The 25,540-nt window shown below is 36.6% G+C and overlaps 2 protein-coding genes and 1 long non-coding RNA gene across 8 annotated transcripts in view; 1 reads left to right on the top strand and 2 right to left on the bottom strand.

Moving 5' to 3' along the window:
- LOC148736978 (uncharacterized) overlaps window positions 1–25,540 on the top strand; it is a 323,637-nt gene that overhangs the window by 125,183 nt on the left and 172,914 nt on the right. The window lies entirely within an intron of this gene.
- LOC111344542 (adhesion G protein-coupled receptor D1-like) lies at window positions 2,812–5,803 on the bottom strand. The gene is made up of 4 exons (XM_088750772.1): window positions 5,720–5,803; window positions 5,365–5,485; window positions 5,006–5,047; window positions 2,812–4,887 (listed from the first exon to the last, which is right to left on the bottom strand). The coding sequence occupies exons 1-4, from the start codon at window positions 5,755–5,757 to the stop codon at window positions 4,750–4,752; spliced, it is 339 nt and encodes a 112-aa protein (XP_088606898.1). The 5' UTR covers window positions 5,758–5,803; the 3' UTR covers window positions 2,812–4,749.
- On the bottom strand, window positions 8,271–24,424 carry LOC111344543 (uncharacterized). Its single transcript, XM_088750788.1, has 19 exons — window positions 24,273–24,424; window positions 21,073–21,846; window positions 20,519–20,874; window positions 20,372–20,431; window positions 19,087–19,294; window positions 17,483–17,590; window positions 16,838–16,925; window positions 16,272–16,362; window positions 16,135–16,184; window positions 15,803–15,932; window positions 15,600–15,703; window positions 14,865–14,967; window positions 14,601–14,751; window positions 14,444–14,525; window positions 14,267–14,333; window positions 14,016–14,104; window positions 10,100–10,220; window positions 9,308–9,349; window positions 8,271–9,183 (listed from the first exon to the last, which is right to left on the bottom strand). The coding sequence occupies exons 1-19, from the start codon at window positions 24,331–24,333 to the stop codon at window positions 9,031–9,033; spliced, it is 2,838 nt and encodes a 945-aa protein (XP_088606914.1). The 5' UTR covers window positions 24,334–24,424; the 3' UTR covers window positions 8,271–9,030.

Here is a 25,540-nt window from a genome sequence, read left to right as displayed (position 1 = left end):
AACAGATCTATCTGAGATCACTTTTTCCCTTTCATGAATTGACACACTTTAGGTGGTGTAGAGAAACATAACGCGACTGATTGTTTCACGCACAAGGGCTTTCGATTATACACATAGCTTTATGTCGTTGTCGTGAATAGTGGGGATAAGAGTTTAAGATATGTTATTTGATCAGCGGTTTTTTTTTTAATAAAAACTACTCGAAATTTTATTCTCCTTCAGTTGTTATTTTCATAGCAATAATTTATCGCTACATTCACAATGACGAGGCACCATTGCTATACTTTGTGGATATGAATCATGCATATTATGATGACAGTGGTAATCTGTTATGCTAAAACACGCACATGGTAGTTCAAAATAGTTTTCTGATTGGCTGTTTCCTTCAAAATTACAGGTTAATAACTATTAGCTAAGAGAAAATGTTTCCGTATTAAGAAAACCTGTTTCAGACCCCAAGGTTTTTTGAAAACTTTAAAGTCAATATTCTGAAAAAAAGAGAGAAAGATGATCTTAGAATAATGACGGTGCAGTAAGCACATCTTGACTGAATAAAAGTTCCCATCGGGAATTCTGAGAGCTTCATCAATGTTTCCTGTCAAGCAAACTCAAATAAGTTCAAATGATTTCGGGGCAAAAATATCGGAAATGCTTCAAAGCCTTGCTCACCTTGCATTTGTATAATGGTTAGGCGCACTGCTTCAACTGGCCAGAGGGTGTGTTATTTCGAAACTTTGCTATTTTGAGAAATAGAAGTATTTTTTCCGTGTTTTCATAGCCTTATCGAAATGCAATGACGGCAGACGAACCCGTGTTGCAGTTCTCACAGACTTTGAGAAGTCTCCCTGGCAACCCTCCCCTCAGTTGAAATTATTCCTGACAAATACACGCGAGTCTACAACAATACAAACATGTTTACATACTCACACTTAACCAGACCTATCGATCTTGAATGAAAAAAAAAAAATGGGTTTTGGACAGCCATTAACAGCCAAGCTGAATGGCATGGACGAAAACTCGAAAGAGCAAAACGAAAAGAAACAAGCGAAACCACCGAAGCGACCAAACGGGAGCATCGAAATAAGCGAACCAAACGACAAAAACAAACTATGGGGACGACCAAACAATATACAAAACCCAGTCAATAACAAAATGAATACGCAAAGGTGTCAGGCGTCAACCGTCATATCCGTCTCCTTTCGTTTATGGTCAACTCTTGATCTACGTCGCAAGGCAATTAAATTATCTCTTGACTGCCATCGGATTGGCGTGTGGGGTAATGGGAACCCTAAAAATATTATTTGAATATATCAAAAAAGTTGAAATGGTAAATTGCCCACTGTTACGATTATAAAAGCTGAAGTTTCGAGCGTTAGCCCTTCGTCACTCGCCTCGTCATTACCCCCACCGACGCAGCCCCAAACAGTTTCTTTAGAAACTATCAGCCTTTACTTAAAAAAAACATTAGTTCATTAAAAATCACGAATGTGGATCGATGCTGTCAATGAATACTTTTATCTGTTTCTACCTCTCCTTTCCATATATGCTTTGGTATTTGATATGGCTTGCGTTCCGTCCCGGAAACTACATAGAAGTGTCAAATAGTAGTTTCAACTAATCGCATGGTGGAAAAAACAATAAAGTTTCGTGAGAAAGCCGTAACGTTTGACGGCCATAAAATGCGAGAGAATATTTGATGTGAAATCTCCATTTTCTGCGACGCTTCAACCTCTACGTGTGTCGATCGTTGTAGTGGTTTTGTTTTGGTCATAAAGGTCGTTTCGTTTTGTTTGTTTCGTCTTGGTCGTTAAGGTCCTTTCGTTGTGGTCGTTTCGCTCTTTCCGTTTTGGTCGTTTCGCTTGTTTCGATTCGGTCGCTTACCAGTTAAATTGGTGGAATCGGGGAGCTTTATACCTGTAACCTTTGGGTATGACTTTTACAATAAATACTTCGACTTAATTTACTAAATGCCTTTTTGCTTTTCTTTACGATATGATGAACGATAAAAGCGAAAATGAACCGAAATATTTCAAAGATTACTGTCTCATACCCTAATAAGACAACTGTGATTTTATTCATATTACTGGCTGGAGAATATTTAACAATTAGTACATACTAAAACAGTGGATACCGTTGAAGGCGCGCTCTGATTGGCTAGTCAAACTCCGAATGTCCTTTGCTATTTACCTCCGAGCAACTCGGGAAAAAATGGCGTGGCGGTTTGCGTCCGTGTCAAGGGAAGAAATCACTCAAAATGACGAGGCAGTCCCTGAAAACACAGAGAAAGCGACTAAATTTGGTTTGGCCGTGTTTAAAGATAATGGTAACCGGGATTTTATCGATAAAAACCAATGAAAAAGGTTTTGTTTACAAATGCAAATTAATCTTGCTTAACCTCACTTGTTCACTTGAAAACCAAAGTTAAATGGTATTTTTCACAGAATGGTTTCAAATACAGAAAGAGTTTGCAACACCATTTGAAGAAAAGTCGCCACCAGAGCTAAACAAATGTCTTTACAAATTTTATCTGTCAGCGAAAAAACGAAACGGCAGGTTTTACAACAAAAATTCACTTACCGCGATCCGAGCCGCGTTGGATCGTTACGCTCGGGAAAATCTTGGAATCGTTGCTGGAATGTATGAATTGAAATCAGTTTTTGGTGGAGTATATTATCTCACTGTTTTAGTATATACTAAAACAACTATTCACCTCAGTGTCGGTGGTTAGCGGTGAATATTTACCTCGCCGCTTCGCAGCTCGGTAAATATCCACCACTAACCACCTCCACTTCTGTGAATAGTTGTTAATTAGTATGTACTAAAACAGTGGATAGCGTCGAGGGCGCGCTCTGATTGGCTAGTTAAACTCCGAATATCCTTTGCTATTTACCTCCGAACAACTCGAGAAAAAGTGGCGTGCCGGTTTGCATCCGTGGCAAGCGAAGAAATCACTCAAATAACAACGAAGCAGTCCCTGAAAACACAGAGAAAGCGACTAAATTCGGTTTGGCTGTGTTTAAAGGTAATGGTAACCGGGACTTTATTGATAAAAACCAATGAAAAAGGTTTTGTTTACAAATGCAAATTAATCTTGCGTAACCTCACTTGTTTACTTCAAAATCAAAGTTGAATGGTATTTTTTACAAAATGGTTTCAAATATAGAAAGAGTTTGCAACACCATTTGAAGAAATGTCGCCACCAGAGCTAAACAAAATGTCTTCAGAAATTTTATCCGTCAGCGAAAAAAGGAGACGGCAGTTTTCACAACAAAAAATCACTTACCGCAATCCGAGCCGCGTTGGATCGTTACGCGCGGGAAAATGTTGAAATGTTGGAATCGTATGAATTAAAATCAATTTTTGGTGGTGTATATTATCTCACTGTTTTAGTATATACTAAAACAACTATTCACCTCAGTGTCGGTGGTTAGCGGTGGATATTTATCTCGCCGCTTCGCGGCTCGGTAAATATCCATCACTAACCACCTCCACTTCGGTGAATAGTTCTTTAATTATTCCACGAGCGCGCGTTGGATATGAGATGATAGATAACCAATGAGGCGCGTAGCGCCGAGTTGGCTATAATCATCTCATATCCAACAAGCGCGAGTGGAATAATTGTTTTATTAAAAACGTTGAATTAAATTATTAAATTTTATTAAATTTTTAGTTCCCTTTTAATTTTAAGCTGACACGTACGCTTACCATATTTGTAGATTATGGTATACTGGCTGATATACCACAATGGCTAAGCCAATAAAAAGTCTTGAATTGCATTATCCAATGATTTAGTTTTTAATAATTCATGTTATTTAGAGGCAAATGAGTATAACAAATTCATGATATGATATTTACTGACATCTTACTATATTGTAGTTTCCCTTGAAGGGCAATCATATCTATCGCACGAATTGAACTAACCATTATGTAGAAGACTGACTACCCATAAGTATAACGATGAATCATAACAACCGGAATCCAAAATATTTCATCAGGATAAACTAACCCACTTTCCTGAAGAATTGTGCGTGTTGTTGACACATACGATGGGCTAAAATTAAAGTACTTGTTTTCCATCTAAAGAAGCTGCCTGCATCTATTTAAGTGCTTAGACAACGTTAACGGCTGATGACTCTAGAAAGCTGGTCTAGTTAACAATTATTCCACGAGCGCGCGTTGGATATAAGATGATAGATAGCCAACGAGGCGCGTAGCGCCGAGTTGGCTATAATCATCTTACATCCAACAAGCGCGAGTGGAATAATTGTTTTATTAAAAACGCCCCCAAGGAATTATTATTTTGTAAGAAGAAACCGGATTTTTTAGCTCCCTTTTGATTTTTAGCTGACGCGTACGCCTACCATATTTGTAGATTATGGTATATTGGCTCATATACCATAATGGCTAAGCCAATAAAAAGTCTTGAATTGCATTATCCAATGATCCAGTTTTTAATAATATAGGTTAGACACGTTGACACAAATATCAATAATATCCTTTTCTAAAGAGTTTGTATATCGTGAACACCTTTTATAGGCTAGAGGTACTCATTTTCCATCAAGAGAAGCTATTAGCATCTAGTTGAGAACTTAGACAACGCTAAAGGCGGATGACTCTAGAAAGCTGGCTTAATATGGATTAGACTATCTGACACAATTGTCAGGAACAACTGCCACTCTACAAACATTTACTCCAATTCTCAACCTGTCCTAAACCCGTTTCCTGAGTTGAGTGTTTTTTCAGTTCATATTAATGATAAGACCCCGGTTCAACTCCCCTTGCATCTCCAACATCACTAAGATTAACCTGTGAGCTCTTCTTTGTAGAATTTCCTTTGTTAACAGATGGAAAAACAGTGTTGACTTTTCTGTTGAACCGCTCTTTAATCTGCAGATAGAAACAAAATTAAACAAAAGAAAGCATCCCAACACACACGCACAGACGCATATATATTCAAGTTTTAAAATCTCATTACTCACATGTTTTCTTTCTATATTAGACTTACCTGGCTGTTTCGCACACAGTGAAGTGAAAAAATCAGGAAACCCTTAAATGAGGAAAAGTTTTCCAACTTAATCTCTTCTTTTCTTAATATGCGATTCAATTTAGGCAAGTGAAAGGTGTTGGTTTTTGTTTTCTGTTTCAAATATCTCAGAGCTAGTGCAATGACGTAGATAAATTATTTAATTATTAGAGTGGAGCAGAAACTATGTTTATGTTCTTTTTAGTTGTATACTCTTCTGTAATAGTTACAATTACTGGAGCTACAGTATCAACTTACTTCATGAAAAGACATTATCCATATACGTAGTCTAGACACTCCATATAGAGAAATTTATTCATGAAAGAGGATTAAACACTTACCTGAGTAGAGTTGAGGATGTTAAAAATGTAAGCGAAAGCTTTGTGTAATGGCGATAAAAGACCAAATAGCCACGTGACACCCAGCAGGGGAACCATCACCGCGCATGCTCTTATGCCAAGTCTAAAGGACGGCAAAAATTTAAGACATGGTGTTCTTAAACGTTTATTAACTGCATCTCTTCCTCAAAAGTATTTCTGGTCATCAGAAATATTCATGTTTTCCTAATATTAACTAACAAATGAGGAAGTGAGACAAATATCATTTAAAGGATGATTTAAAAATTTGATAAAATTCTGTTAAAGATCTCTGCCAGAAACTCTTTCTTTTTATCATAATTTTGAAGATCTATCTCACCGTATTTGCTGGATTTGCTTATCTCCTGTTGGCTGCATTCTGGTCACCTCCCTTACGACTCTAATGAGTATCAAAATGTTGACCTTAGAGGGGAAGGATATGAATATATATATCTTTTTAACCAAGCGCTAGGGCCGTTCTGGGAAAATATTGGTCCGAGGTCTTGACAGTACGGACCGAGCGCAGCTCGGTCCTTACAAAAAAGACAGAGGGCCGATATTCTTCCAGTACGGTCCTGAGCAAGCTTGGTTAATAAGAGATTTATTATACGACTGAAGTTCAAAGGGACACAAGTCCGGTATCATTCGGGACCATTCGGGACAGTGCCCGGTCCAATACTGAGAGAATATTGACCGCAAATAGAGCATTTTGATTGGTTGATTTTAGTTATTGGCCCTCTGACTGCCCGAGTCGTGTAATAATTTTTTTTATTGAAGTATATCTGTTGGGCACATCAAACGTTAAACTAAAATCCCAAAGAATAATGTCAAAAGAAAGTGATGCAAATCAGAGACTTACAAACTCAATCGTAATGACAGATGTGACAAATATCCAGATCAAACTGTTAGCTGAGGACATCCAACAGCTACAAAAACATATGGGAAAAAGTGTTCTGATCTTGTAACCATCCACTGATTTCTTGTTAGTAGTCGCAGCTGTCCATCACGACAACCGCACGACCTTTATCTGCTGGTGGGATGGTAACTGATGTATCCTTTGATAATCGTTGTAAGGTTTCGAGTTCATCTTTTGTCATGTTGCGATGGCGCGAGTGTTTGCTGTTTTTCAAGATCGAAGTAATCGTGGCTCGAATTAAATTTGCTGACTCAGGTGGTAGATGTTTACAAGGCCCTTGGCAGTCCCAAGTGACGTTTCTGCGGCTCTTTTTGAAGTACTCATTTGCTTTCGCAGCCATGTTATTGCTGAAGAAGGTTATAGTATTTTAACCGAAACGTCCTCACTCAAAGTTTTTTAGTAAGTGACAACAATTTTTTTTTTTTACTCGAAACATTAATCGTGTTGTCCATATAGTTCCATATGAGGGGATCTCTGTGCCTTAGGGAATTTCTTCCGAGCTCAGACTTAGGTCTGGGTGTAAACATCTGATTTATAGCTTGTAGAGATTTACCAGAGACTTTTTTTAAAAAACAGTTCACCAGGCCAAAAAGACAAGGAATCAAAATAAACCTCATGCATGAATACAAGGACACACTTCTTGTAATAATAAGAAATGGAGGGCAAGTGAGAATTCAAAAGACATTTAACAACAGAAATAGACAAATCAAGGTTGAAAATAATTCTCGTTGCTCTCGGATGTATCGATTCCAAAGAGGAAAAAACATCTCTTGCAAAGTATTTACAGGTAGGTACTTCATTGGTTTTATTGCTTTAACCTTTTGCACAAAAGAAACTCTCACTTGAGAAACATGTTCAGACTATTAAATCCAATATGGTCCAATAAAAGGAGATTCCTGATTTGCAATGCTTCAGTTTCGATCGGATGTATTGTGAGTTTCATATTTTTGCTCCAATTTAGTATTCCAATGTGAATATGAATCTGAATATTACCGATGAAGCAATGAAAGATTGCATGCATTTTAGAAAGAGAAATGAAATCGTGACGCATTACTCAGAAAAGGCCGTTATCAGTTTTGTTTTCCAATTGAAGGTGGTTCGTGTATTGCTAGTGTAAGTATCGAATCGATTTTGACGTATCCCTGGCTCTCCGACAAATTGCGGGATTCAGATATTACAAATTAACTTGAATGCTATATTGGTGATGATGTACTAGGCGCTCTTCGATTTATTGTTGTGACGACATAACGCCAGGACGAAATTTACCATTCATTTTCTTTCATTTACCATCCATCTATCGATCATAAAAATGAGGCAGCACGTGGTAGTTCCCGGAGGGACTTCTCTGGTAATGCATCTAAACAATTATAGTAATGTAATTCTACCATAGAATTCTACAGATCAGGGATTATCTTCTCAATTTTTTTTAGATCACGAGTTCTTTGTGAAGCTTTTAATGGTTTTGACCATCAACCGTTAAAGGGTCAGAAAACTGAAGACAGGATAAACATGAGGGGGAGGGGTTCAGAAGGGAAAGTGTGGGTCAATAGGCTTGAGAGCAGCTAAGTGCATGCGGAACATATAAATTGGCAATACGTAACTTCGTAACAATTCGCGTGATACACGGTTATCATTTGATGATATATCTAAACACAATTGAAAGGGTTTTAGAGTACAGTCAAATATAATGCTGTCTTTGAGATTAGAGCCGGAGCCCTCTTTATGAGGGAGACAAGGAAAAGAGGTTGAAGATGAAAAATATTGGGTACGTCAGGTTTTGATGTTGAAAATGACGACCATCGATCGAACACTTCATGGGGACGACCAACAAGAGTGAAAAACTACACTGCGGGTGCACCGAGCAACCATTACACGCTTTCAACTTAGGGGTGCATTGCACACTATTCGCGGAAAACTCGAAGTGCCTCTTAGAACCTTCTTTGGAAAACGATACTAAAAATATCACAGCGCTTAGTAAGGTAACTTTTTTTTTTATTCTTTGTGCCAGATCTATTGAGAAATACTTTTGAAACATGTTGATGGTTATTTCCAGAAAGTGTGGGGGTTTCCTTTAATTCTCAATTATTTATTCATTTGTTTGTCAAAGTTAAGTCTTTCCTACACCTGCTTGTACTACAATAACTACAAACTGTTTGACAGGAGGCCCTGAGTTTACGCATTACTTAAAGGGTCAAAAATTGAACCATCGTTTAAGAAGAGAAAACGTTTGGCAATCAAGATTTCCAAAAAAAATAACTAAAAAATAGAAAAAAAATCAAAAGACCGCCAAAGACAAACACAATGCTATTTAAAGACAAGTAAGTCTCAGTATGCATTGGACGAGGGCAGAACATATCGAGAGTAGCCTTGAGCCGTTTGAAAACATATCATTGAAATAACAATTAGGCCTTACCTCTAATTTAAGGGATGCCAACCGGCCTTTGATTAGATATTATACACGAATCAACCATTTTCTTCCATTAGATTAACGAAAGTATAAATATTAGTTCATATCAACGATTAAAAATGGAACTAAGGCTTTCTGCGTTTAATCAATTTTTGAACAATCTCAAGCATTACTGACTTTGAAAAGCTAATGCCAGTAATGACTGCCATACTACAAACGAGTTACTCTGACAGCTAACGAACCGAGCAAAACGAACTGACTTTACCGTCAGATTAAAGCTAACGATCGCATCAAAAATTTGACAGCTAGTGGCAGCCTGCCTGAAATACTATTTCAGTTCAAATTCATGGCAAGACCGCAACTCAACTGCCCCCTCGTCGCCAAAAACACTTGGATTGATTTGTGAGCCCTTCGTAGTGGAGTTTCCAGTATATGAAGATGGAAAAACAGTGTTCAGCTTTCTTTTAAATCGCTCTTGAATCTGTTGATGACAATCGAAAACAATGTCAATTGTGTAGCTAGTATTGATATATTCAATGCAGTAAATTTAATGTATCTAACTTTATTTATCCGAAAAACCCATATCTGTTAAAAGTGCATCTCACCTGGCTGTTTCGCACACAGTGTAGAGCAAAAATCAGGAACCCCTGAAACAAAAAATGCTCTAAAAATCACTGTGGTTTATTTATTTATTTATTTATTTTTTTTTTTAACTGTATGAAGAGGTGAGAGCGATTGAGGATTTCTTTCATAATTTAATTTAACACTGCATTTACACACCCAAAACATTTTAGTACAACCAGGTTAGGCTAAAAGGAAATTAGCGATTGAGAATTGAAAAACTGAGTTTTTTATAGTTTTAATAGTAATTGCAATATGCTAATCTGAACGTTGACAAGCATTACGTCAAGCCACCTCTATGAACAAGAAAAAAAATCCAAACAAGTTTAAATAATTTAAGAGCCACTGACCATAAATATCGAGAAACCGCCGACTGTTGTACAATATCGTAATTCATTTTATTTTTTCCTCAAGGACTCTTTTGATATATCTCCTCCCAAAAAATTCTAAAAAAAAGTTCTATCGCGCTTTGTTTTCTTGATAATATCGAAAAGTTAAAAATAGTGGTCTCTAAGCTTTGGTGTAAATGTGGTAGTAGTATTAAAACGTTCATCATTTACAATAAATGGCATAAAAAATGGCAGAAGATTTTGTGCCATTTTTAATTTCACAGATTAATTACTGATTTATCATTTCCTTTCTGTCATTTATCCTTTTTTAGGACCAATTTGATTTTGCCATGATTAAAATGTCTAACCATGACAACTGAGGGACTTGTATACCTGTACTTTCTAGCAGAATAATTAAACTTCATGATTTACAAAATTAACGCTAACCTGCGTAGAGTTGAGGATGGTAAAAATGTAGGTGAAAACTTTGTGCAATGGTGACAAAAAACCAAACAGCCACGTGATACCCAGCAGGGGAATCATCACCACGCCCGCTTTAACGCCAAGTCTAAAGGATGAGAACAGTTGCAACATGGCATGGGAAATAGCCTTTCCTTTATTTTCTTCACATTAATTTATCAAATTTAGATAACCCACAGATTCCGTACACTAAGGAAGTAGGCGAGTATCATAGACCAAGGTGATATCAAGCAATTAAGACCGACCCTGTGGGAAACAGTGGATTTTTTTTTCCACGAAACTCAATGATCCACGAGAAGAAGCCGGAGAACTAAATTGGAAAACTCATTTAAATTTGGAAAAATGAGAACGCAATGAATGAGTTGCTAATAACCGGATCATCCTCTATTATGCCCAAAGGGATCTGGGATCGCCCCGGGCAAACATTGCAATTTTCCACGAAGAAATATATGGCGGCAACCTGTTCTGTACAAAAAAATAACATTTTGGAGGGAATTCAGCGCCTTTTTGCAGCCGTTTTATAAGAAAAGGATGAGAGCGATATTGATACAGGGGAAGTGTAAGTTTTTGTTGAAATAACCATGCAGTATGAGATAAGACGTACCATTAAAATTCTCTCCTTGCGCAAGGTTTATTCTGAAATCGACATCTACTAATCTCGAAATATTCCAAAGTTAGGTACAAAGCAGAGGAAATTACCCAATAAAGAAATTTCATTCGTAAATAAGTGTGTACAGTCTACTTATGGTTTATTTGTAAGCTCGTAAACGCAAATATTATAGGAAATAAGCCTCGTAGCGATCATTGTGCTGTGTGAGGTTGTGGCAACGATCGAACGTACCCAGAATGGCAAAAGATTCTTCCTCACGTTCGGATATTAAGATTCCACTCCCCCCAAGAATAAGAAAGATGTTTTTGTTGTGGGCCAGAGCTATTAATCGTGTTCAATTCAAGGTTACAACGAGTAAGAAGGTTTGTTAGGACAAGAAAAGGTTTTGATGTCAAATTCCTAGGTGACATTTGTGGCATTAATTCATCTCAAGTGTCCAGAATTTACAATACATGGATCATCATCATCATCGTCATAAATTTTATTTCATCTCGAACTTTAGAGTAGCTTTTTGGAGCTAATATCTTCGAGAAACCATAAAATGGAGATTCTCTCTCTCTCTCTCTCTATATATATATATATATATATGTATGTATGTATGTATATATATATATATATATATACATATTCTTATATATATATACATATATATATATATTCTTACATATATCTGTAAAAGATCTAAAATACTAACTATACTAAAATATACTAAAATACACAGTATTCAGAAATATAATTATGTAACATATCAGTAGAAATGAACAGAAAAGTGAAGATAAGCGGGAGCGACTCTACAAAGATACGGCCTTGGTTTATCTTTCTAAGGTCTTTAATTGCACTCATGCGGATATAGCCAGGCAGTGTATTCCATAGCTTAGCTGAGAAGTATGAAAATGAATTAAGGCCATAGCTAGTTATGGCTAGATAATACTTCTTTCTCAAGAGCTGTCCTTTCTAGTTCATTGGCCTTTAAGAATTACAAAAGTGTCTTCCAAAAAGGTTAAAATATTAAGAGTGAAAAAGTATTTAATGACTGTCTTGAACTCTTTATACAAAAACTAACAGTTCCTTCAAGCCAAAAGATCACATGGAGTAATTATAAACACTGGTATAAGCTAAATATACTTTCATTCCACCATTATGGACAGGATCCATCAGTGATAAAGAAATTGTTAGGCAAAGTGGACTGCTGGATTTGCTTGAGGTGGGGGATGCAGCTATGGCTGATAAGCTTAAGGGTTTTGTGATTTGGGATCTCTTAACACTTAAGAAAGTGCACCTTATTTCACCAGCCTACTGTCGAGGACCATGTCTGTCAACCAAAACGACTACGCACACCCGTCGCGGGGCATCACAACAAACTCATGTTGAGAGAAACACTTTGAAATTAAAACAATTTAGAATTCTTTCAGGAGTTATTCCCTTTTTGTTAAAACCAATGTTGGATAGAATTATTTTTATTTGTGCTACTTATACTAATTTATGTAGAAGAAGCATAAATTAAGGTGCACATTGCAATAGCAAAAGTTTTATTTAGTGATTTTGTTGATCTTCTTGACTTTGGGATAACTGTTTTATGTGAAAATTGTAACTATGTAAGGCTTCCATAAGGAAAGAAGGAACTATTTCCCTACAATAAAACTTGTAAACTGTTGCTAAAACAGTTTCCCAGAATTGTAACAATAAATATCCCTTTACTTGTATATGTTACAAAATCACAAGTATTTATACCTGAAACTGCCATGCCAGTCTGAACTTGGAAATAATGTAAGTGATTTTTGTCAAGAAAGTAATTCCCATCTTCAATGTTTTTTTTCACCAAATGTTGGTAGCAGGAAAGCAATTTTAGGGTCAAAGTCCTTTCCTTTAAATGGATATTTTATCTCTACTACTGAAGGGTCAGAACAATGACATCTAATACCATGTAAACTAGCTCCTATCCAGGAATAACTGCTACTAATGAAAAGAACAAGCCCCTCAAGATCAAATGAACAAGTGCTGTTTTTCACTGACTTTTGAGAAGTAGAATTTTGGACATGGTTCTCTTAAAATTTTTCTTGATCGATGAAATTTTTAACAGTGAGTGATACATCAGTAAAAGGATAATTTTCTAAAGTTTTTTGTCTAGCATAAATATATTTCATTTTTTGACCAGTAACCAAAAGGTGTCTCATCTCGTGCCAGTTTTTGTTCTTGTATTGTCCCACAGTTGCAGAAGGAGACTAAAATGGTTTGTTTAAGCATAATCATCGTGATACATTAAAGTAATTGGACACCTGCACTTCTTTGATTTCATTGACGAAAACGAATAAGTGTTCAAAATCGGTTCAAAATAGGTTCAAAATTGTACCATTTTTTCTGCGACGATGAGAACGTCAGAATGGGTCCGTTGACGAGCGATGTACAACTGAAGTGTCCACAGTCTCAGCCCAAGGTCGTGTGATCTTGCTTTTCTTGACATGATCCTTCACGGAATTGGAAGCGAAGCGTAGCGGCTCAAACACTTTTGGATTTCTCTCTATCAAACTACAACTTAAAATGCAGATTTCTTTGTTTCTCATCTGTTATTTCGTCCCTCCACTGAGAGAGCGATAGCTCGGTAAAAACAATTTCCATCTCCACTGACAGCGACTTCTCTCCTTTGAGGAGGTAAATTTTCGGAAACCATAACTCGTATATAAAAGACGCTAGAGCTAATGTTAAAAACAGGCTGTTCACACTTATTCAAAAATGAAATTTCTTTACTGAGTAATTTCCTCTTTTTTATACCTTACTTTGGGATATTTCGAGACCATTACGCGATGTCGATTCACATTATTATAAACATTACAAACCTTACGCATGGAGAGAACTTTATTGGTACATTTTGTCGCATATTTCACAATAATTCGATCAGAAACGTACGCCTCCCCCGAATCAACATTGCCCTTATCCTCTCCTCATAAAACGGCTGTTTCAATGCGCTGAATTCTCTCCAAAATGTTTTTTTTTTGTACGTCAAAGCAAGTTTTCGCCATATATTTCTTTGTAGCAACTCGCAATGTTTGCCCCGGGGCGTTCCCAGAACCCTTTGCGCATAATACAGGGATCCGTTTACTGGCAACTCATTCATTTTAAAAATTACATTACTTGAAGGAATGCATTACATTTATTTGCATGTTATACTTGATCATATATTTTAAAACTTTGATTTGCTTGTTTTGTTTTTCTTGTTGTGGTTATGTCTTGTTTGCTTGTTTGCTTTTTTTTCATGTGTCATATTTCAAAATATACCTTATTTGCTTTCCGTAGTTGTCTTCACCTAATGGTTCTACAAGTGTAGTAATCTCCCTTATGACACGCACAAGTATTAAAATGTTGAGCTGAATTAAAAAACAAAAATGCATTTAAACTTTTTATCGGAAAATAGACGTGGATCAATATAACATATATGATTGTGAACTTTTTACGAGTGTAAGACAAAGAAGAAGTCCGAATATACGAATCAAAAGAAAACATAGGACATCAATCGATCATAAACTTACTGATTCGATAAACGCCACAAATGTCACAAAAATCCAGATCAGCTTATTAGTCGAAGACAACCAGCAACTTGAGAAAAGGAAAGAAAAATGAGCAATCAAAGAAAATTTCCAGCCAATGAAACCGTACCCCTTTTGAAACCCTCAACAATCCCTGGCAGAAGTTAAAGATTTTCTTACTATTTGTCACTGGTGTAGCTTTGGAGTCCTTCTTTTCCAGCAGCGATGCCCAGTGAAATGCCCACCATGACGATAGGAAGACCTACAAATAGAGAGAAAGAAGAATGTAGTGTATGTCGTAGAATCATATACAAAGGCGGTCAATAATCAGAAATACCCCATGACATGACGTGATACATGTGCATCTTGGTGTTAATATTGTAAACCTTTACAACAAACAGGTAGAGATAAATTCCCTCCACCAGCATCCAACAGAAAGCAGCCATCAGGAAATACTGCATCAGAGCTGCTGCTGCGATGCAGGCAGCCTGCAGGAAAGAAAGAAGGAAAAAACATAGAATTACATGCTCCTGGCTGTGAAAAAAAAATCTTGTATGCAAAATGACAATTTGGTCCGAGAATGTAGGAATAAGCAACTTACCACGTTTTCTGTGGCGTTTATCCCGGCGAGAAAGATCATTTGTCCAGCTCCAAGGGACACAGAAAGACTTAAACGTATTTGTGAAAGAGGTTGACGAGCATCTCTGAAAAGGAAACAAAAATAAATAAGAAAAAAGGCAAAGAGGAGAGCAAGACAAATCAATGATACTAATCAAAAACAAACAAAAAAGTTTAGGAAATTAAACGAATACACTATCGATCCAAAATATGCGAATAAATCAATTAGATATTCAAATTGCCTAGTGTATTTGGTAGCAGGGAAGTTCGAAGGTACACTATAGCTATTCATAGTTACGATTTCTTGTAAATTTCCGTTATGAATTAAAGGAATTGAAAACAGATCAACTACATTGCCACTGATAATATATGGTACTCGTCTCTTGTTATAATATTTTGAAGACTGGCTACCCGAGCAGGAAGAGATCCTTTCTTCCTTTTCAGCGTTTTTATGGACCTCGACTTCGTCTCGGTCCATAGAAAAGTAAAAAAAAAAAAAAAGAAGAACTCGGCAAATATCCAACCGTCTCTTCCTCACGCTTGGTCAATAACGCATATATTTTACGGACTGAAGTCACTTACTATCTAATCCAATAAGCACCAGAGTCTTTTAAATCGTAGTTGCCAAGAGTGGTTGTTAAAGTCTTTTTTGCCCGTTCTGCCTGTTTTAGGACACCAGCTTTAAAGTCATAACTGATTGTTTGGTAACAGTACTTACGTGAGGAAAGAATACAGGATGATTGTCAAAAGTATTCCGATGATGGAAAGGCTTAATCCTACGTAAGTGATTGTCTCCAGGATAGTTCCATCCCTCTTGGTGAGCTGCATGAGAAATTAGAGACGAAAAAAATTAACTAGTTGACTCAACGGAGAAACTACTTGGAAATACATTCGAAAATACATCAATAATTAAAAAAATACCTTTGTGCCACCACTGTCAAAATCAACTAAGACTGCAAAGTAAGTCAAATGGTTGCATCTACAAACTGTTTCTTCTGAGTTGCTTCTCGTTGAATCTACAAGACAACCCTCATCTGTGAACCCGCCTGGACTGAAAAAGTAAATGAATATGACAAATGCAAAAAAAGTTATGTGAGAAAAGCATTTGGGGTTTGTAACAAGCAGAGCATTGAAAGGTACTTTGTAAGGGTGGGCCTAGTTTTTTAGGTACATTTTTTGGACGTTGAAGAAGAAACTAGTTTCAGAGAAAATCAGTGTATATCATATTCGTTTATATTGGATATATTTTTTACCTCTTACTGAAGCCGCTCCAAAACATGCAATGCGTCTCTGCCTCAACGACCTGAAAATGTATTGTATTTCGATTGAATTAACTCAACACAGCAAAGAAGGGCTGGAGTTGTCTTTCAGTGCTCTCGGAACTGATTACCTTAAGGTTTCTGAACTTCAAGATTACATCCTGTTGTAATTTTTCAGGTTTAGGATCCATATCTGCCGTCATTATCCTAGTGTTCACATATCTGAAAGGAAAATTGGGTTCTTAAAATGACCTGGTCTGGCATGCTATCTGTTTTTGAAAACCAAATTATTCATTGATATTTCTTGACGTATAAAAATGTTCGGCCCAATTTGTTTCAACAGTATTGAACGGTCATCAAAATAGATTTACTTCGGCGTGCGATTTTATAGTTAAATGTAGTAGAAACTATTCACCAAGGAACTCGTCATATTTGGAAAATAAAGTTAAAGTGAGAATAGACAAAAGTCTGAAAAGAACAAAAAAAACAACAAAACAAAACAAAACAAAACAAAAAACAGGGAAATGGCAATTGTCATTCATTTTTCTGCGGTTACTAGATAACAGGTATCATGTTTAAGAGTAAACACCTTCGCATAAACAAAAAAGCTGACGTTTTTACAGCATGGCATGTAACTCAACACACGCTCTACAATAGGCATGAAAGAACTCTGAAATATATAATGTATTGAAGTCACCTTGAATTGTTAGTTCCATTGCCGATGGGTTGATTAGTCAGCAGTAATTCATGGAGATCTTTGTACACACATCCTATAACCACTGACCCTAAGCAAACAAACAAGAAAACACACGATGGAAAGACTTTCCTTTAACCTCATACTTATTCAAGACAAAGTCTTGGTCACAAAAGTAGGCTTTTTTTCGATTGCTTCATAAAAAAGGGAAAACCAAAAGGAAAAAGAAACACAAATAATAATAATAAAAGAAAACCAAAAACATACATAATGAGTTAGGACTTTACTTGAAAATACAACCCAACATGGTTTTTCTCTTCGAAAACCGAAGCATGAACCGTCTCTTTAAGAGCAAAGATAATCATTTGAACTAATCCACAAACAGCTATTATTTTCTACTGTATACTACTTCGTTAACCATTTATTATTCTGCCTGATACTTGACACTTTATATATACGCCTTGACACTCTACTAGTATATTTCAACTACGCCGCCTTTTTTGCAACTTTTCTACTTGCCACTGATAAAGGAAAAAAACAATTTCAATTTCAAAACACAAAAGACTTTGTAGAAATATTAGAGAAATGAAACATAAATCGGGAAAAAGGAAATTGACATTGCATGAGATAAGATTAAATAGGGTTTACCATTCTCGGCAAAGTTTGCAGAGGAAATGTTAATACTGGCTTGCCTTTCTTCATCTTCGAGAAGGAAGTTACTCGCATCATTGGGGTATCCTATCTTTATACGTAAAACTGCCGGAAGAAATAGAAGACCGGATGGAAGTTGTTATGGGTAGTGGATGGAAAAAGTAGTGACTGGAAATTTCTAGAATGGTTTTTCACGGTGACATGGATATTCAATTTTCATGATGACATTCCTAGCTTGGAAAGCTCCACGATTCTCTGTTAGGTTAAGTAATCATGATGTAATTCCACCAGAATAGCTGTGTTCTAAGTTTCTGGGATGTTCTACAATACTTTTTTTAATGTATATATAATCAGTTAAGACTAGTAGTTGTTGTTATCGGCTGTGACCCACTGTCTGGGAAGCTATACTGAGAGAGAGCTACCATGATATACTTCAAAAATTGTGCCTTTCAAGGGAATTTTGAGGAAACAGGGAGTTTGCGTCATTGGTAAACTAAGTTATAGTCTACAATGTGCCAAAGTAAGGATAATTATTGTGTTCCTTGTAAGAGTCACCTCTTAGCAAGGATTAATAATGATGATTAAAAATGTATAAAGCGCCTTTTCCACGCAGATATGATCAAAAGCGCGGTACAGTGCTATTAAAAAGTTAAAAAGCAAATTAAAACTCAAATGTACATAGTAATTAAATCTAAAAGGTAAATAAAGCTAAAAATTGAAATAAAAACTTTTGGTACATAAAGTAAAAATTTGAAAACATTAAAATAAAAATTTTGAAAACATAAAATTTTATGAAAAGAAAGTCTAAAAAGATGCGTTTTAAAGATTATTATACGGTAATTACCAAGTAGTTGGGTTTACAGAAGTGTAATATTACCTTTGTTGATTCTCTTTACTCATATCGATGACGGCAAATTGGCCAGTCAGATTACGACATTGCCCCCAATTGTGGTAAAAATCCTATTCTACACATGTGGCAAAAAATATCGGAAAGCCGCTGCATCTCCTTATAGCAGAAAGAAGATTTACAGATCTATACGCACATCTGATTATATTAAAGCATAAGACAAGAGACCTATGAACTCGCACTACGAGAAGTCATCTGCATAGTTTTTCTTCAAGCAAGGCAACCAGTTGACTATTATTTTAGACTTTCCTTACACTTAGGTAGCACGGAAAGCCGTAAAAATCTTGAAAAAAAGCTCATCTTTCAAACCGGCAGTCTAAATTCCACAAGGATCAACGAACGCTTTTCATTCCACTAATTTATTCTTGTTTTTCTCGCAGCCATGTTCCAACCAATAACGTAGCTCCATTGTCTATCTTTAAAAGCACACACAACGCAAAATTCCTCTATTCGCTCCGACGAAGGGCTAACGCTCGAAAAGTCAGCTTTTGTAATCGTTACGGTGGCCAATTTACCATTTCAACTTTGTTGATATATCCAAATTATTTCGTTACTCCCACCGACGCAGCCCCAACAGTTTCTTTCGAAACTATCAGCCTTTATTATTTTAGTCAGTCAAGAGGTTGCCTGTTTGGTCAGTATTGATCTAATCAACAAAATATCACAGATTTGAAAAGACGACATTCTAACTTACCCATTCTACGGTCATACATCTTCTTTAACGGCTTTTTTTCATTTAGGTGGTACCTGCTGTAATCGAGAACCAATTTTTCGAAAGCTACTGCCACCTTAAAGATAGCTTCTGTTCCTTTCGTTACTTCTCCTTTGCCAAGTTGGCCTTTGATAGGCTTGGTTATGTTCTGATACTGATTGGTGAATTCGTTGAACAAACGCATTGCCTCCTGTAACCACATGAAATACTTTTCATTCATATGACATAACCTTCAAATATTCTAATTTAGCGTACCTGATAACGATGTCGACTCAATAAAAATTAGATTTCCGTACTGAGAAGTTCGGCTAAGGTAAACGTGGCGAAAATAGGTGCATTTAATGATAATTTCCCACTAGTGCTATCCGATAATATTATGACGAAACCCCCTACAGGTTACTCTTTACGAGCGTCAGACTCCTTAGCGGTGCCACGTTTCAGCTCTATTTATGGCCAAAACTATATTGCTTATAGAGGCCCTGTATTATGGAATATTTTAATTTCTAAGGATAAGACTATTCCTAATTCAAGTTATCCAACCCTGAAGAAGAAAACCCGTTCAATGGATATTTTTAAAGAGTTGACTTTCAAAGAGACCTCTGCAACAACCACAAATTTTATACATAAAGATTTCCATTATATTTAGGTTACGTCATAGTTTTAAACAATTTAATTTTTAGATAGCTTCATATTGTAACTAATCATGTATATATTATCTTCTTAGGTTTAGTATTTTTGCACGACCCCATAAGCTGCATAGCTTTTGTTACTATCGTGCTAAAAAAAAAGGTTGTTTATGTCTGTCTGTAATCTTTTTTGTGTGATTGATAAAAATAAATTTAAAAAAAGCAACAATTAAAACAAAACATCAAAAAACAAAAAACTACACCATGCCAGAATGTATCAACTTGGTTGTTTTCGTTTGTTTGCTTGCCTTTTTTTTCATTTTCATTTTTAATTTTCTATTTAGAATTTCAATTATGCCGAAGGGATATTGACACGTTGTGCGTGTTTCTAACGCTGTATACTTGAACGTTTCATCAAGTATATATTGGGAGAAAAATCATTGTACTGGTAAGAGAAACAGGAAAATGGTTCTGCACTTCAACTTACAGATCTGCTTTCGTTTTAAAGAAGACTGTTTGTCTGGGCTTTAAATGTTTCCTCTTTTGTCTAAATTAAAGATGATCACTTCTTTGATACTGCGCATGCTATAAAACTTAGTTTAGTTAAATGATTGATAAATCAAATGTATTTTGAGGTATACCTTTAGCGAACTTTCTCTGCTGAGTTCGACCGTGCCAAGTTTAGAAACATATTCATTTGCCTAGGGAAGGAAATAAAAACACATAAACGAACGCCTTACTCTATGGAACTAATGCGTGTAAGGATTTGGAGATATTAAAATACACACCACCCTCTCTATTGTTACCAGTGGCGCAGGCGGAGATGTAAAAGTTCGAGATGACGAAGACGATGATGATGACAGGGATAATGATGGTGACAATGATGATGACGAAGATGACAGTATCACTGGCAATGACCATGACGTTGACGATGATAACATCGATAAGAATGGTGATGCTGTTGGAATTGATTTCGAAGATGGTAAAGACGCTGATGGTGATGATAGTGACGACGGTGACCGTGGCGATGACGATGCCGACGCCGTTGAGGAAGAGGAAGATATTTGTGATGACGATTGTAATATTGGTGATGCTGATAGAAATGACAATGAGCTCGGTGACCCATACAATGATTGCATGTGAGCTGTATGTTGAAGCAAAATATTACATCAAAATATGATTTCAACTAATGTTGGAAAGCTGTAATTGTTGGAAGGAATTTGAAAAGGACAATCACGATACCTTTTTTTATCATGTAGGGATGGGGGAGGGGGGATTTAACACTTACAAACCGTTTATGTTTCTAATGGTAATCGCTAAAATATTAAGTCACCTTGTGTACCTGATGTTTGAGTTTTCGTGGCTTCAATTATAGTCGCTGAGGTAGTTGCAATAGCATTTGACGTATATAAATTGATGTAATTGGTATTTGAATAATATTTAGAGCACGTGCATTTTTTTCCTCTGTCACAGATAGTTGTAAGGCCTCCAACAGTGTTTTTCATCAAGATACGTTGACAACAAGAGCCTTTTCCAGAGTTGCACTTCTGCTCAGTCAGAGAGTTAACTGACCCACTTCTTGTCATGTCACAAGTGTGAGCATTGCACGTTTGCTTACATGTATTCGCGTTGCAACGCACGTTGCAGCCTTCTACTCCCCCGTTGCATATTTGACTACATTCTTTCCCGTTACATTCCAGATTACATCTTTCAGCATTACACTCTTGCTTACAATTCTTTTTATTCACGTAGCATAGCACATTGCACATTTTTACTCTTCCGCTACATTTCTGCTCAGGTATGTCCTGGATTGATGCTCTTCCGGTTAAATGACAGGTAATAGCGTTGCATGTCTGTTGGCATTTACTCCCGTTGCAATGCATATGGCATTCGTTTACATTCCCGTTGCACCTCTGTTCACAATGTTTGCTGCTACATTGCAGGTTACATCTTTTAGCGTTGCATTCTTGCTCACAGTCGTCCCCGCTACATTTAAGAGAACAATTATAGTTGCCTCCGTTGCATTGTTGGTCGCATTTATCGTTGGCCTTGATACATTCCCTTGAACATGGGTTTTCGTTCCACCCCCAGTTATCTTTATTAAGTCTGGCATACCCTAGCAAAATAAGATTGAAAAAAAAACATGGTAATAACTCGATCAAATAAAACAAAAGCGGAAAACGATGAAAAGGGTGAGAACTTAGCTGAATCCATAAACAGTCATATGCAACTCCTCAGATTTATTTCCTTCCGATTTAAGCAAATTTTACTCCTCAGTGTCACAACACTCTTCTAATTCTTCCGACGAAAGGGATGAAAGGGTTTCAAAGCATTGTCGTCTCACTTTTAAGGTCTGCAATTTGCCTAAAATCATTCAATAACATCACAGTACTGAGATGGGACCCTAAATCGCTTGGCACAGCGTGATACTTTTATGACGAAGATTTGATTTATTTAACGTATTTCCTATGCAATAATAACACCGGAAATGGAAAGTTTGGGATATTTTTCTCACTGCATTTATAAACTAGAATCGAACAAGCGTCTCAATCAAAGGAAGGTTTCAGAAATAGATGATTAATTTAATTGTTGTTTATGTAGTGATGACCCTGATTTCCACCACAAATCAGAGTCAATGTGCCAGTTTTTCGATAAACATGGCTACCCTGTTTCTGTCGTTCAAGAGGGTTACCACCGCGCCCAACTTATTGATCGACATTTAGCACTACAAACGTCACAAAAGGAAGATTCCGACTGCATTCCATTCACTCTCACGTTTCACCCTCACAACCACTCAGTTAAATCCATCATTCTTAAAAACTTGAAATTACTTAAAAACGATCCAGAGCCAAGCACTATCTTTCCGCAGCCTCCGCTCATTTCATTCAAACGCGACAAAAACATATTTTTGGTCAGAAGTTCTTTTCAGACTAATGCGACAATTTTCATTCAAACGCGACAAAAACATTTTTTGTTTAGAAGTTCTTTTCAGACTAATGACCAACCATGCACTTTTAAATGCGCTCGTGCACGATGCAAAACGTGTCCTTTCATTCACAACACTGAGAAAATATCCAATCAATCCCTTAAGATCACCGATCACTTCACGTGCACCTCCGCCAATGTAATCTATTGCATAACTTGCACTTATTGCAAAAAGATTTACATCGGCGAAACAGGCAGAAGACTAGCCGACTGATTCCGAGAACGCCTTCGCGACGTGGAAAGGAATGAAAGAGACACATCGAAACCAGTCGCTCGACATTTTAATTTACCTAATCATTCTAAGCAACATATGGCAATCTGCGGTCTTTACTTACACTTAGGTAGCACGGAAAGCCGTAAAACTCTTGAACAAAAGCCCATCTTTCAAACCGGCAGGGATCAACGAACGCTTTTCATTCCACTAATTTATTTGTGTTTTTCTCGTTGCCATGTTCCCACCAATAACGTAGCTCCATTTTCTGCCTTTAAAAGCACACACAACGCACAATCCCTCTATTCGCTCCGACTAAGGGCTAACGCTGGAAACGTCAGCTTTTGTAATCGTTACGGTGGCCAGTTTACCATTTCAACTTTGTTGATATATCCAAATTATCAATTAGTTAATTTGGTTAGGCAGGGGACGTTGAAGAACCCACTAAAGAGATTACTGTGATGTGGTCTGGCCTGTTTATTAGTAATTGGGGGGAGAGGGCATCTGTTAGATTCGCCTTTATTGATTATAAACTGCTACTAGCAGTCTGGTAGAGTCCCCCGCACAGTGTTGTAAACCGCATTTGATCTTATCTTCCTGTAATTCAGTTAAGACCAAAATAAAAATTGGAAATGGAATGGAAAAAATACGCCGAACCATTTACAAAGAAGACTACAGATGTAGTTGTTCAGCCACTACTTATGAGAGGTTTTGAAAAGCTGAGTCCTCGTTGATAAAGTACTACACCGGTATCGCATAGGTCATGGGTTCGAATCATGTACAGGCCTCAGTTTTTTTCAGGCCTTATATTGAGTACTGCTTAAATAGTGTTCATACCTGCGAAGATTGTTCTCATACTAATTTCTTTAACCGTAATTCACATATAGGATTTTCATATGTTCACAAACGTTAACTACTTATTTAGTTATTCCAGAATTTGCATGCCATATCAAGTGAAAAATTGGTCTTAAAATATACCATCACTATTTGGGTATTTGCGTAAAAACTTCAAATTTTTATGAAAGACTCCTGAGTTGAATTAGACTTAAAGGTTGGGGTTTAGGAATACATTGCCAAATTAGCTACTTCAAGTACATCCGTTAAAATAAATTGTCTCGACTTCCTAATGCAAGTCGATGTTGTCAGCTGTGATAAAGGGCAAACTCGTTTAACCTAACACCACTCTAAGTTCTAGCGCTCTCAGGTGGTTTCACCCATATTTTTTTCTCTATTTTTCTTTTCTATTATTTGCGAACACTATTCGGAAATCCATAGGATCGACTCCTCCGGGTATACCCTATGATATCAAAGAATATAAATCTCTTGAAAACAACTTTCGTACTCACCCACGAGAATTACTGATAACATGAGAATTCTCCATAAATGGCAGCTTCTGGTCATCATCATTTTCTTTTCCGTTGTATGGGTTGAGCAGCTGTCAACTGCAACAAAGAAAACCTTTTGTCGAATTTGCTGCCGCTGCGGATCTGTCAAAATGTTTTTTGTTAGTGTGAATTGTTTGTGAGAATTATCTTCTCAAACATTTTCGAAAGATCAGTTAGAACCAGCTGCTTTCTTGAAAGCATATGCGGGAAATTGACTATTATGCAAATCATTAACCGTCATATCTTTCCGCTAAAATTTACTCGCATTTTCCCTTTAACCACCCGTTTGACCACCCGTTTAAAGTTAGCTAGGCAAAAGAAACATGATCAAAATGAAATTATTATTCTGAGAAACTACTGTTCCATCCTACTGACTTTTAGAAACCTCTCCATAGGGTTGCACGCCACGTGTAATGACAGAGCAGAAAGTTGTTTTAATATTTTTGTTTCTAAATGATGTCGCCTCGGGGTAAAAATATTAAGTTCCGTAAGTAGTCATGCTAACAAAAATTAATAAATGGCCATTGCTACACTTTGTTTATTTAGCCAGTTTACAAAGATTTAGGTCTTTGTAGAGCGGAAGCATAACAGAAGTGGCTTCGCGATAATGATAAATCCGATATCGATGGAAACGGGTCTATCAATGATGGTTTTTTTTTCCCTTTATCGATATTAGCGCCTACGCCGCCTAAGTGGTGCAAAGCTGTAGATCGTTCCTGTTTATGTCATAATCCACAAATTGTTATGAATGATAGATATAATTTTTTGCGTCAATAAAAATTTAGCATAGTAAGTCAAAAAACTTTGTTTGCCTAATTTGGATCGTCAAAAACCAACGGGTTTCTAAAACTTGCAGGAAAAAATCTGAAAACTAGGGAAATATATAGGCTAAAAATAATGACGGTACAGTTTTAAAATGTTTGTGAAAAAAAAAAATAGTTGCCATCGTCAAAACAAAGAGCTCCATCGATGTTCCTATCGCTGTTTTGTAAGAAAGTGTACTTTTGCTTGCGCGTAAGAGACATTTATTTCATCAAAGCCTTGGAAACACCGATATTTTTTTTGTTTGTTTGTTGCACTTCTTGCTCATAAATGTAAACGGTTTTGCGTAAACGCTGTATTTCAGACTACATCTTCTAGTGTAGCGAATATCAACGCATGATATCCAAAGACTCATGGGGAAATAAAAACACTCTAGCTGAATCTAGCTACCTCTTAGCAACTTTTCT

Source organism: Stylophora pistillata, chromosome 2 (assembly GCF_964205215.1).
Source record: "Stylophora pistillata chromosome 2, jaStyPist1.2, whole genome shotgun sequence".
Lineage (NCBI taxonomy): Eukaryota > Metazoa > Cnidaria > Anthozoa > Scleractinia > Pocilloporidae > Stylophora > Stylophora pistillata.
This window is presented reverse-complemented; position numbering and strand designations above follow the sequence as displayed.